General features: G+C 36.3%; 1 protein-coding gene across 2 annotated transcripts in view; it reads right to left on the bottom strand.

Moving 5' to 3' along the window:
* tpst1 (tyrosylprotein sulfotransferase 1) overlaps window positions 1-15,004 on the bottom strand; it is a 47,317-nt gene that overhangs the window by 17,295 nt on the left and 15,018 nt on the right. For both annotated transcript variants that reach the window (XM_051862198.1, XM_051862199.1), the window contains exon 3: window positions 697-895. In XM_051862198.1, the coding sequence (XP_051718158.1) occupies window positions 697-895 (199 nt within the window). The remainder of the gene's footprint in view (window positions 1-696; window positions 896-15,004) is intronic.

Genomic DNA, 15,004 nt, shown 5'->3' with positions numbered 1-15,004 from the left:
GCCTATATCCACCAGTGAACCATGAATCATTAGCAATCAATAACCTCAGAAAAAAATGATGACAAAATTAATTCGATAGGGTGTCAATCAATGTTTGGTTCTTTATAAAGAACAGCCACTTCATCTTACATTTTCATAATGTAAGTCTGTCAAACACAACTCTGTCAACTTAAAACAAAATGGCCAATATTTAACTATATATTTATTCTTAAAGACTCATTTGTCTTATTTAAGATAGGTGATGTTTGAGATTTCTAGCCTCTAGCTTTCTAGGCAATATGGCTATTATATATATATATATATATATTATATATATATATATATATATATATATATATCTCAATCCCAGAGGTGCAACTCACACCTAAGTACCCGTTTCACACATGGAGCAGCTCGTGTCTGCAGGATGTGTGGAATGTAAATGGCTTTTAATACTTGGATACGAAAGTAAAAAGTAAATAATGAGCACAAAAGCTAAGCAATACCAAATCCTCTGATCCCAGTCTCATAACATACAGCCTAGCTTGAGTAACACTTTTAACCCGCATACGTGGCAATGTGTCAAATACGTACATGTCTGATCTAATAATAGAAGCAAGATGATTTAGTAGTGGATGGAGAAAAATGAGGTCGAGGTGCTTTAAGGTACAATAGAAAAAAAAGTCACCACAGAAGATAGTTTGTGGCGATTCTCACCCTTCTAGTGTTATCCAGAACGAGGGGGTCGGGCCGGCCGTAGTTGGGAGGGTTGGCGTGGGGATCATAGCCGAGCCTGGCCAGCATGGGGGCGATGACAGGCATGTCCCGCAGCACATCCGGTGGGATCTTACCAACCCACTTGGATAAGGCCTCCACGTTGACAGGCTTGATCACCTGGTCTGTAGATCTCTCTACCCTGTAAAGGAAAAGAAGTGTGTCATCGGAGCAGGAACACATACACAGGTGCTTTGCAGTCTTACCACAGTAGACTAACTGGGTCTGATTAGATCAAGCAAATGCAATTAAAGAAAGCTCTAGGCTGTGTGTAATGCTTGAAATGAATGGTCTTTCATCCTCCAAAATGCATCACATTTCATATTCCACACTAATCTTGTATTTGATTAAGGTACAGTGACATTGATGGATGTTTCTTGACACAGAAGTTTCAGCACAACCTGGCAGAGTTTCAGTGGCTTTATGCTGACGTAAAATAACTTAGCGGTTTTATTGAACCCTAATAAATAATTATAGTCTAGTTTTTTACTGCTTACTATAGAGCATATCCCACTTTCTAACAGCAGAACCTGCTAAATAAGCTGCTTCCATCACTGCACCATAAAATGTTTGTGGATTCAAATTTGCAGAGATATTAAAAATGAATCAGGCATTATGTCACACCCTGGGTAAATTATTCATGTCGGAAATGAAATATTTACAAACCCATGGATAAACCAGTAGATGTTTGATTTTTGTTTGGAGAGAACACATAGGTGTGGCTTACTCGTTAGGAGGATATAGTTTACATATCACTAATATTTGTATAGAGATTAAATAAACCTTTTTTCCAAGAAAATTGGAAAAACTACTGGACGCTGGATCATTGTTCTCCTATGACAGCAGATGGAAACAGCAAATATTGGGTCAATCTCACAAAGCCTGCCAAGAACATGTGCGGGTCATATTACCCCTGAAAATCAAATGAAAATTATTTTTCTTGACAATTAAGCACATTATCCCATCCATCTCATTATTATAATATATTGAAGTAATTAAATAATTATGTATTTACTATGTGTGCGCTATTTTTAATTTGTTAATTTTTATTAAAAAAGTAAAGTGTATTACAATAATGATAACTTTTTACATTATGGTAATCAGACTTTTCAAGTAGAATAAAATAAAATTCTCTTTACACAAAATACAATTTATATTAAATGTGTATGGGTCATTGACAAATAAGGTTTTTTAAAGTGTAAAAAAAACATAATGGAGATATAACTAATTTTGAAGTTTTATTATGTGTTAACAATGAGATTATGTGGTTTTTATAATCAATTAACACTGCTTTTGTCACTTTTTACAAGATGGACAAAATTTGTCATTAAAAAAAAGTCATTCGGTTTAACCAAAATTTTGGTTTTACTGAATGACACATTTGGTTATAACGAATGACGATATTTTCAAACAATGCTAACAGACTGATATTTAGCTAGATAGCTAGTTAGCTCGCTAGCAAGCTAACAAAAGGACAAAAGGTTTTTAAAATATTAGAACATTTTCCATGTTTTATAGCGGTTGTACCGAATGACCTGATGTTTCGGGACATGCGTATGAACAAGTGAAAACATGAATTTTTCAAATAGTTAAAAGAGAGTTAGTTACTTTGCTTCATGACCATGTGGTCCTTTGCAGGTGTCTGAATGATGTCACATCCTGTCACATGATATTGACCGCATGACTTTATCCAAAATGGTGCCTTTATATTGGTTACTCCGAATGACATCAATGAAATTCATTTTTCCAGACATTCTTTCTCATAACAAAGCAACGACTTCTACACATAATTTTAATACCTTGGTGTACTATGTTGATACAGTATATGATGTTATAAAATCATGCCAGAATAAAAAAAATATATACATTTATTACATTTTAAGATATTTTAATCACAAATGAAATGGCTGTATTGGCCTTTGGACGGTTAAACCGAATGACCTTTTGACACTTCAAAATCTTTAAAATAGCTTTATATGTAGCAAAATATAATTAAAACCTTTTGGATTCAATAAAAGAGATCTAGTTGTATTACCTTACATCCTTTGGATATCTCATCTTTGTTTTTTATTATTATAAAGGCCTTTGGACAAAAAAAAAAAAAAAAAGTGCCATCATGTCATTGACCCATATATAAAATAATATTTTGTTGAAATTATATATAAATATATATATATAAATATATAAAATATATATATATATATATATATATGAAAACAAAGTTAAAGTGAAATATGGCCTGGATATGATTCACAAATGCTCACTCACTCTATGTTTTTCCAGCTTTCAATGCTGCCTCTTTTTTGGGCTGAGATGACTGCAGTTGGAGTTGGATAGAGTCATTGAGGCCATATTCCTCGTTTTATTATTTCTTCCCTCATAGAGAACACTGGCTCCAGATGGGAAACAGATTATTATACTCAATCCCCATCTGCAGCCAAGACACGGGGGATCGTCAGCTCCACATCAGAGTGCTGTTTGGATCCAGTGCAAAACAGCCCGTGAACACCCTGAGCCTATAATCCCTCAATACAGCAAACAATGACACAAAACCAGCGGCAAGACTCGTGCTGGCACGCTTATGAGTGTGTGTGTTTGGGTGTGCATGTGTTAAACCAAGTGGATGACCCAGTGCCTCGTCATGCCTCCTCAAACATCACTCACAGGGACTGGAGCTGCCAAACTCTTCATAAATACAACCGTAATGTCTAATATTTTGAGGTGTGTATATGGCAACCTACAAATTTTAAAGGGAAGAACATCTAGTTCTCATCTCCTCTTATTCCTGGAATGCAAGAACACAGCGGTCTAAGAGTTATTGAATTCACCTTCCCATCACACCCTCCCCGACCTCAGCCTCAGCGTTAGAGACCTGCCTCTCTCCCCAGGCACCACAAAGTCCATTTATACTGGCAAGCCGCTCCGCTGTACATTTCATTGTTCAAGTCCCTGGCCGACGCAGTCCTTCACTTCTCTAATCCATTTACATTGGAATTGCACTTCGGCTGCAACGTGATTAATAGATTTACTGTTTCCCAGGACATAAAGGACTGTTTTCTTTCTTTGCTGCAGTTATTTTCCTCAGTGGAAAACTCAAAGTCATTCATTAAAACACAGAAAAAGCACGCACAAGTAAGCGTGGACAGGAGGAAAAGCCATTTCTGACAGCCTGGCAGCTGATGCATCATGCTATTCTCTAGAAAATAACATCCTCTGTTCCACAGTTGCTATGGCCAACACATGCCAAACACGCAGTCAGCCTGCAACGACGCTCATTGGTATGAATCTCTTTATGATGCATAGTTCACACCCTCTAAGGTGAGATTTGCATCTGTAAGCTTTGTAAAAGCACAAATATAAGATGAACGACAACAGCAGGGATGTGGTTGCAGTAGCCATAGAACAAGGATACAAAAAATCTGTTTGATTTAACCAGAACTGGTTTATATCATGATACTGTGATTAATGAATAACATTTTTGCATTTAGCAGACTATTTTATCCAAATCAACTTACAATAGAGCAACACTGTCATAGAGCCAACAATATTAAAAATGAATTGCTAATAAATATATCAATATTAGCTGTAAAAAAAAAAAAAAAAAAAATGATGACAAAAATATGATTTGCATTTAGGTATTTGAATTAATTGAACCCTAATAAGGAATATTAATAGTCATGCAGCGATGTTGAAATTTTGGCTAATACTGATAAGCCGATTTTCATGGCCATTATGGACCATAATATTTTGTCTAATTAAATTAAAAATTAAACACTAACAACTAAAATAAATCATTTTAAATGTTAAATGTGAAATGGATATTCATTTTGGGATTTGCTTACATAACATAACATTGAACAGTGTTTTTAAATTATTAGTTAAATGCAGCAGTTTTTTTACAGTTTTTCCTCAATCGCTTTGGCTCAATTCTCGAATTAGATTTCTTTTCTCTCAAAACAGTAAGTTCAGATCTCTGAACATTTAGTTCACACATCAGATTTGAATTTCTTATTGATCTAAGCAAATTGCACACATGCCAAGAGTAAGTATAATTGTCTACAATTTGCACAATAACTAAATACACATGGCTTGTTGATCAAGTTGATTCTCAGTGAAATTGTCACTATTTACAACTCTTCACAACTTCTAAACATTCTTTCATCGTGTGAGCCATCACATGCAAAATGATCCATTCATTTATCAAAATCTGTCAGATATGCATGTATATTCCATAAATATGTCTGCTAAATTGGCAAATGACTCACCAATGTAATGAAATAGGAATCACAATCTTAATCAAGTATATATGGAGTATATATGCCCAGAACAATCACTAGCATTTTTGAACATGGAGGAACGTCTGAACCCTAAACAGCAGCAGGTACGGCAGTACTTCATAATACATTTGTATTTATTCAGTACATTTATTTTTGTAGAAATATGTTACATGTAAACTGAAAACTGCTCGTTGTGGAAGAACAATAGGAAGATATGTAAGAATGTGTGGTGGTGGTGGTGGTTTTGAAGAATGAATTCAATGTTTTGGGTGAGTAACTACATTTTGCAGACATGCAATAGAGTTCTGATGTTCCAGCAAACAATTGTGACAATTGCAATTACAGTGTAGAGAAGGTTAAGACTGTTTCAGAAAACGTGCAAAGCGATTGAGATAATAAATAAATAAATAAATAAATAGTATAAGGTTACTCTGATGTGTCATTTAACTTACGGAGTGTCTATTTACACTAAGTGCAAATAGCGTCCCTTGTTGGCAAACACTATTTACACTAGCTCCGCCCACCAGTGTCTGGTTGGGCCACTCAAGTTTAAAAAAAAAGAATGTTCTAAAATAATGTTCTAAAAGTGGAAATAAACTGCCTAACGAGGGTTTAATAATATTAAAAGAATTTATTGGGTAGGGTTAGGGTAAGGTGTAGGGAGGGTTTTTATTCTACCAATAAGGCAGCATCCATTTAATAATTTTAATAAATATAATCATTTACACTATGCAATTATTGCATCCTGTAAAAATACTGAGGTGCAAATAGTATCTGATGGTATAGATACTAAATAGTATAGATAGCATCTAATTCCTATTTACACTTATTGCAAAGAACTGCTACTTTTACATGGTGTAATAGAATATATCGCTATTTTCACTAAGTGTAAATAGCATCTACAGCTAAGAAAATATGCCATTTTCACTTAGGGCCAGATTTACTAAATGGGGCAAATTAGCGTGAGAGCGCAATTCCACAAATGCGCTGATGGGGATGGCAAGTCTTGCACGTCATCTACTGCTAACGTGCAAATTAAAGAACATAGACGTAGTAAAATCATTTAAATAATGACCAACGCAATCTACCAAGAGCATTGCAAATTAGCGTTGGGTCACAAATAAGCAGAGATGATGCTCATCATGTGCGGGTCGACACAGGCGCAACTTTACATGTAATCTGACAAACACGTACACCAGTGTTGCCAAGTCCGCGGTTTTCCCGCAGAATTGGGCTACTTTTACACTATTGCCGTGGGTTGTTTTTCATGTCCGCGGCTTGAATCGACCCAAAGTAACGTGATATTTAGCCTCTGGAATGCAAATTTTACCAGGGGAGCCCAGCCAAAAATGCGAATTTTACCCCCCAGAACACGATCTTTACTGTGGGACCCCCCTGAAATGTGATTGGGCTAGTTTTGAGGAGCAATTGGGTGGGTTTTGTTGTGAAACCTGGCAACCCTGACGTACACATATATAATATCGTTTGCAAAGCCATGTTGGCCTATCTATGTTACTTCTGGAGTAACATAGATAGGCCAATATCTATCTATGTCTATATCTATACCTATATCTATATCTAAAACCCGCAAAATAAGACATGCTTTTTTTGGGTATTAAATGATGCCGCAAATACCAGTAAATTGAAGAGCACAAACAGTAGTAAATCGCGTTGCGTGATTCATTGAAATACTCTCCTCCCATAAATTTTGCGCAAAAACAACTCAGTCCACGCCTTTTCAAAGTGTCTTTAGTAAATCCCAACAGTAGCTTTTTAATGCCAAAAGAAGGTTTGCCTTAGTGTAATTAGCATCTAATTTCTATTTACACTTGGTGTAAATAGCATCTATCGCTGTTTGCACTTAGTGCAAATAGCCGCTGCCTTTAATTTACACAGTAAGAAATGTTTGATATGAAATCATGAGCATGAACAATTAAATATCCAATATCAACTGATGCAACATTTAAAATTGTATTATAATTTATTATATTAGCTTTTACATATCATGGGACTGGATTTAAATACAAAAACCAATCAAATAAAAAAATTAAATTGACAGCCCTATTAAAAACATAAAATTTATTTTAAATTTTTACTTGATTTTCTTGTCTTTATTTTTGGCCACTCCATATTACAGAGAAAAGTGTAAAAAGAAGAGTAAATGATGGGAACTGAAATGGAACAGGATGGGAGCCAGATTCAAACTTGTGTCACCCACATGTGTAGAAGCACATGTGCTAGACCATGTTCCCCATCAACAACACATCTAACCATGAAAAACGTTCTAATATTCCCATATTTACCATAAAAGGTGAGTATCTTCAGTGTGTGTTCACCACCCACGGCCCATATGTACAGTAACTGCTCCAATAGCAACACAAATCACTATGCTGTCTATAAGTGCCCAAGTTAGAGAGATGAAAGAGATAATTTAACTCTGCTACTGCTACATCCATTACTCCACAGTAGGGGCTATATGACAGGAGACGCTGCATATATCATGATACTGATGGTTGGCGACCCACTTGATTTTTGCAGCTCTCGTACAAATACACTGACCTTTTCTCGCCTTATTGCGAGTACACAAACACACGCATATGCGTTTGTAAGGTCATGCGGAGCTACCTTCTGGAAGAGTGGCTTAATGGTCTCTGGCTGTTAGTCAATTATTCATGGAGGGCGCTAGAGCTTTTTGCATGGCGGTGTAGTACTAAAGCCAAATAACAAAGCCCTGAGCTACATGGGCCGCTCGTGCTAATGGTGAGGTCTCTGCTACCAGTCACTTAAATCATGCATTCAGAATTGATGTTAATTGGCAGCCCCATGTCTAGCGGGCCATACGTTGGTCAGAGAGAGTCATAGGTGGTGAGCCCCTGATCAATAGCAAAAAAGCAAACATAGAGACCAGCTGCTAACAAACCTAAGTGCAGAGAGCCGCTCCCCTGGCAGGTGTTGTGGGCCAAATTTAATGGACTTGTATTGTACGTCCCCTCTGGGATGAAGGGCGAGTTTCAGTGTTTATCACCAGCCATTAGGTCCCTGAAGGCTCCTCTCTGCCTAAAATCATATCAGTGCCTTCTCCGAAATGAGCTATGGTGGTTTCGTTCCCCTCAAGGACTGCAGAACCATAAAGGCTTGAGCTGGCATGCTTTTTTTCTGATGCCTCCAAGGAGAGCAGAGGCGCCTCTTTGGCCAAGTCCTACAGGGGAGCTCCTCTGCTGGGCTGCAACATCATGTTTGAGAGGTGATGTTGCTTCTGACTGATGAAATATTCATGAATGTGTGCACAATGCTAATTTATCTGAGACCTTTAGATCAAATGTTACACAACAGACATGAAAACCTCTGACATGAAATCATTATACCTACTTGTTGTATTGGAGTTTTAGAGAAGATATTTTTTCATATTTTAAAGTGCCCACATTATGCTTATTTATTACTTTATTTTTGGGGTCTACTAGAATACATTTACATGATTTAAAGTTTTTAAAAAAAATCTTATACCATACATTGTTGCAGCGCCTCTTTTCACCCTCTGGCTGAAACACTCTGTTTAAATTCCTGTCTCTTTAAAGCTCCCCTTCCAAAAGTTGTCTGTTGTGACTGATCAACTGCTTAGAGGGTGTGTCGGAAATGTAACGCCCCTTACCATAATTGACCCTTCGACAGGAGTTTGATTGACAGGCAATCTAACCAATCATAATGCCGAATCCGCCATTTTGTCCGACAAAGCAGTCAGGGGAGTTAGCAGATTAACGTCGGTGGACTTGAACTTGAAAAATTATATGTACTGACGTCTTTCCGTGCTTGAAACAACATTCCTTATGATGTTCATTCATGTTTATTTGATGCTATAAATGAACTAGTACGAAGAGATGATCGGTTCACAAGCTGCTTGAACTGAGGCGCTACAGCGATTTGTCACGACACATTAAAGAGCCACAAAATGGTATTCATTGACTAGTTTCTTTAAAAATGACAAAAATTGAAATTTGAGACTTTGTTTCACATCAAAAGTAACCTGTCTTGTCTGTCGACGCATTGTCAGTGTCCTCTTTGCTCCGCAATGTATTTTTCACTGTGTGAGAACATGATGTGTGGCGAGAGATTGGCATGGTTTGTCGGACGTAGCAACAGTAACTAAAAGGGGGTGGGTCTTTGCGAACAGTCAATTGGGTTTCAGCTCCCAATGCGTCATCTGCAGCTGTAAACAGTATTATACATATGTAACTATGGTGTCGGTATTGGAAGTCCATACATGGTCAAAAGTAGCCAGTAGTCTACTAATGGCTACAAATGAGGGTGTTTTCCGTTGGAGAATTTCCCTTTGGCGTGGACTATGTGCTTTTAACTTTGCGTGTAAGTGTTCTTTAACTTTTATGGTCGCCACATGCGGACTTGAATCTGTCCAGATTCTGTGCTATTTCTCTCCAGAAGTAACAAGTGTTAAAAAAAAAAAAAAAATTACGTTTTACTCTTTTAAACTAGAGTTGCATGTATATCTTAACCAGTGTTGGGGAAAGATACTTTTAAAAGTAATGCATTACAATATTGCGTTACTCTCTAAAAAAGTAACTAATTGCATTACTTTTTATGAAAAGTATTTTTTGGCAAATGCTAAGGCCCTTTCACACCAAAAGTGATACGAATAAGCCTCAAGCTGAAGGAAATGCATATTTACGGCTGTACAGTAGAAAGCACAGCTCAGACAAACCTTTCAGCTGTGCTACAGGAGAAGGATGTTCAACACTCTTATTTATAAATCTAATCTAAAGTCATTTTTGCTTATTAGTATGGTTGAATTAGATCATTGAATGTCAGCAGCAAAGACATTGGTTAATAAAGTGAGATTAAATACATAAAGTATATTTGTATAATTTAACATAGTTAATTATTACAGGTTTGCGTAAAATTCTGAGATTGTATTTCACTGTTTTTATTCATTTTGAGGAATACTGAATGTTTTCATGCAAGTGAGATGAGTAAATGCATGTTCACATTTAGTCTAGAACTACAATAACATCATGTTTAAACAGCACACACAACACCGTTGCATGTAATTTCTCTCAACATGGGGACAGGAGAGATGTCAGGCAATAAATGTGAAAAGGTAACTTGCGTTACTTATTTGATATTTTGTTGTAAATTGAAAAAGTAATACGTTACTTTACTAGTTACTTGAAACAGTAATCTGATTACGTAACTCAAGTTAATTGTAATGTGTTACCCACAACACTGCTCTCAACCACCTCACACAAGCGCTCATCAACACGGGGCATCTGTTGTTGTTGTTGTTGTTGCAGTTTCGAGTGGTTTGTTGTTCTTCTGTGTCCTATGTTTCTTTGTCCACCGTGCATGGTTAGAAAAATCAGGCTGTGCACATACAGTACGCATATACTAAGCTGATGACACATGCAGTATGCGTATACTATGCTCCTATGCAAGTTCGCGACCCTCTGTTCTTTTGAGTTGTATCTTAACAATTAATCGATTGATCCAGTTCACAAAACAGGTCAGAATGATCACAAATCAGACTGATCCAGTTCTAAAGTTCAGCTCACTGACTGAAAAGTGTCTAGGATACCATAACTAAGGTATGAAATTTAAATAGCAGGACAAAACATACAGTATGTCTATAATGTATCTGCAACAAGCTGCATATAATGTTTCCCTTTTTAAATGAATATTTGCTTATGTGGACAGTGTGCTGAAGAATGCATGTGCTATTGTCTGAATATAAGAAAACAAGATCCATCCATCCTCCATCTCTCTCCTGAGGGATGGGTTAGGATCTTAGTCTCTACTGTCACTGAGACGTGACAAACAGCAGTACTAGTCACTTAGCATTCATTAAGGATTTTTATGGATATCCAAAACAGCCAGCCAACCCTTCACAGAGCCCACAGAAGTACAGGAACAGGGATCTTGACAGTAGAAGGGCTCTAGTTAATTTACCAGAGCCTGGGTTGGACTCGCTGAAGCAGACACGAGGAGCACTCAAGTCTTGCCTCAGGACACATGGGATATGGGTGCAGAATAACAACAACAGTAAAATACCTGTTGAAGTCACCACAGATCCTCTTTGAGATTCTTCCTACAGCACCACATAAATCTCCAGAAATCCCCATTAAGCCTGGAAAGCCTGATCAAGCAACAGTAAAAGGCATTATGAGTGCTGCAGTGGTAGTCATATAGAAACTGCCAAAAAGGAGAGCTGTGAAGCTGCAACCAATGCAAAAAAAAAAAAAAAAACTGAATATCTGTTTTCTGAAACAAATGGAAAAAAAAAAAATGTCGGTGCTTGCCCAGGCAAAATTTGCCATCATCATGCTAGTGTTTTTGACCATTTTCAGGGTTTTTCTATGTGGTTGCTAGCCAAGCTCAAGCAATATTTTGGGGCCTATAAAACCCATGAACAATGGGATTTGATCCTAAATTCCATGGATTTCATCATACGTCAAAAGTGAGAAACAATTAGGATTTATAAAAGGCAAAAACTGACATGAAAATGTTCTTATGCATACGCCAACTAAAGAGCATGTGTACAAACTTTTAGCACTCATATATACCAATAATTAAAACAATCCAACATAATTTATTACAATGTAAAGATTTAGCAATATGCATTTATTATATGCACAAATTAGCAACATTTTAACAGCTTCATGATAATTACATCACTGAAATGAATTAATTATATTAATGATTACCTGAAATCATATACAAGTCATATATATATTCTATGCATTCTATATTACTATATACTCTATGCATTCATTCTATGTATTCTATACTAATTCCACCAAGATTCTGTAGTGCACATCCGAGGGACACTTTACTATCCCATGAGGCCACGAGAGAGGATTTGTGAATTAGTCACATGACAATGCCAACATGATGGGTGTAGTACGACCGGATTACGTTCATTCTACATACTATACATTCTTACTATATAGAACATACTTTTTTTTAATGGTCATGTTAAAGGGTTAGTTCACCCAAAAATTAAATTTCTGTCATTAATTACTCACCCTCATGTCATTTCACACCCGTAAGATCTTCGTTCATCTTCGGAATGCAAATTAAAATATTTTTGATGAAATCCGATGGCTCAGTGAGGCCTCTATTGCCAGCAATGTCACCAAACCTCTCAAGATCCAGAAAGGTACTAAAAACATATTTAAAACAGTTCATGTGAGTACAGTATTATAAAGTGACGAGAATACTTTTTGTGCACCAAAAAAACTAAATAACGACTTTTCAAAAATATCTAGTGATGGCGAATTTCAAAACACTGCTTCGAAGCTTTACGAATCTTTTGTTTCGAATCAGCGGTTCTTGAGAGGTTCAGTGACATTGCTGGCAATGGAGACCTCACTGAGCCATCGGATTTCATCAAAAATATCTTAATTCGTGGTCCAAAGATGAACGAAGGTCTTATGGGTGTGGAATGACATGAGGGTGAGTAATAAATGACATTATTTTCATTTTTGGGTGAACTAACCCTTTAATGTTTGTTGAAAAAACCTGTTTTTTAACCAGGCGCGTGCCTTGTTAAAAAAACAGGTTTTTTCAACAAACATCGCACCTATATGATTTCAGATGCGCCTAGTCACTTAGAAATGTAATAGCACACCTAACCTTAACAAACCTCATCATTCATAATTTACACTTAAGATTAATGACTTAGGTTTGGGATTTTGGAAAATGTCCAACAAAATAGTTCCACAATGGTGTAAAACACTCTGCCCAGTGCGCCAGTTTTTTTTTGATAATGAGCTTAAATATCAGAAGCTTTTCTAGGAAACTGGGCAGTCAAAGTCCTAGCAATTTACTCATTCAATGTGAAAACAGAAAATGAATCACTTGTTCAACAAAGGTTGAATCCGTCAGTGTCATGACACAAAAATCCACTTGTCCATTCAATAGCTAATGACACTATGTGTCACTGATCCCTACATTATGTGGTTTTGGAAGAATAACAGAGTGTTCAGCAGCTGAGGTGTTCTCAAATCATCTCTTTCCAGTCCACAACAGACCATAGGAAGCACTGTTTTTACTGACAGCACTCTATTCTACAAACTATGTGCCCTTTAGCATCTCTCCAAACGTTCAGAGGAGTTGACACAGAGTGTAAAGACAGCAGCCACCAATAACATGCTGAATGCTCAAATCTTAATCCCAGCTTAATACGCAGAGGTTCTGACCTCATACAACTTTAGATTTAGTCTGATTTACAGTTTTGATTTAGTTTGCAATTTAAAAAAAAAGACTTCAGTATTATTATTATTATTAACTAATAATTATACTTTAGTAATATTTTGTTGTGTCTACACAATTTTACACATTTACTGGCAGGGTTTTAGAAAACTTAACAGCAACATGAAAACAAGTTTCACACCCCCTCCTTGTGTCAAGACTCGTGAGAATTAGCAACATCTCTAATGTAAATTTTAGAAAAGTCAGTGCACTGATTCACACAATTTCACAAAACCACTCAATTTTCAAAGAGGTCTTATTTTATTCGCTTTGAAAATAGTGAAAATATATGCGAGGTAAATATCTCTTGTATACCTGTATATCTGGTTTATTTCGGTATACGGAGCATAAAGTACTGTAAGTAAAAATGATTATGTATCTAGTAAATTTTCACTGTATTTTATTTCTTGCATTAGTTTTGTATATAATTTTGTAACATCCTTTTAAGCCATCCAAATACTGTATAAAATGTATTTGCTTCTATACATTTTCATAAAAACATTTGCAGGTAAATATTACTGTTTATTAGCGTATACGAAGCATACAGAGTTTATTGGGATAACGCATTTAATTTTAGTAGGTTTTTCCAGTTTATTTTACTTGAAAAATTTACCATGAAAAATCTAATTTTGAAATCATTCTTTTAAAATATTTAAGAGCAGATAAAACATTCTGTAAAAAAAAAGAAAAAGTTTTTTGTCATTGTTATTATATTGCCCAACTCTAATCTAAAGCAAGTGATAAGAAGAGAGGATAGATGTCTAGGACGGTCAGAACAAATATGCAGTTCATTCAGCTGGCACATATTTGAACATATGAAAGACAGACCAGAGATGCTTTCAGAACAAATAGAAGAAAGATATGCTATAGCATCTGAATAAAAAAAGAAAAGGAATGTGTGGGCCCTCTCTGACCACCATAAGCTTTTCATTTCTAAAAATGGACACCAGACGGAAGCTGAATTTCTTCATGGGTTGATTCATGTGTCAATGGCGGCGGTGACCCTTGCTTTTCAGATTTCAATAACTTCTGCAGGCCATGTGTATATCTAATATGCTTTAAACCACAGCCACACCATGTGACCAGCACTTTGTAGTTGGGATTTTTCTGGAATCAGAGTGATTAATGAAAAAGCAACTAACCTTGTTCTGTTCTTGGATATGAAGCTCCCTAAAGAGCAGAAACAAATTATGTCTCAAAAGCATTTGACAAAACAAGGTTGCATTTACACACACACACAAAAAAAGAGGCCTGAATTTAACGAACTATGACATCATATGGCAGTCTTTACATTATACATCAATTTTTCCTATTAAAAATAAAAAAAACGGGACTCGTGTTCCAACATGCAAAAACATGTTTTATTGCAGCAGGAATGTTGCCGGTGAACACCCCTTCGTTTGGTCTATTCAGAGAATGAACTGTGCAGAGAACTCATTAGATTCATGAACATACCCTAGAAGCTGAAACACAACATATTGTCGTCAAACTGATCCTTTACACAATTGCACCCTATAGAGATTATCAAGTTGTTATGTGAAAATAATGCACTGGTCAGTGAGAAATTCAACATGTACAGTTATAGTCTGACAGAGAGAAAAAACGCCCACACACATCTGCACAAAAATGAACATGGTTACCGTGTACACAAAGTGTTGTTTATGTTTGGAATAGCACACTACCATACCAGTCTGACTATTTCTGCAGTATACAGT

This window comes from Ctenopharyngodon idella, chromosome 15 (genome assembly GCF_019924925.1).
Source record: "Ctenopharyngodon idella isolate HZGC_01 chromosome 15, HZGC01, whole genome shotgun sequence".
Classification (NCBI taxonomy): domain Eukaryota; kingdom Metazoa; phylum Chordata; class Actinopteri; order Cypriniformes; family Xenocyprididae; genus Ctenopharyngodon; species Ctenopharyngodon idella.
The sequence above is the reverse complement of the archived record's forward strand: the minus strand, read 5'-3'. Positions and strand labels throughout refer to the sequence as shown.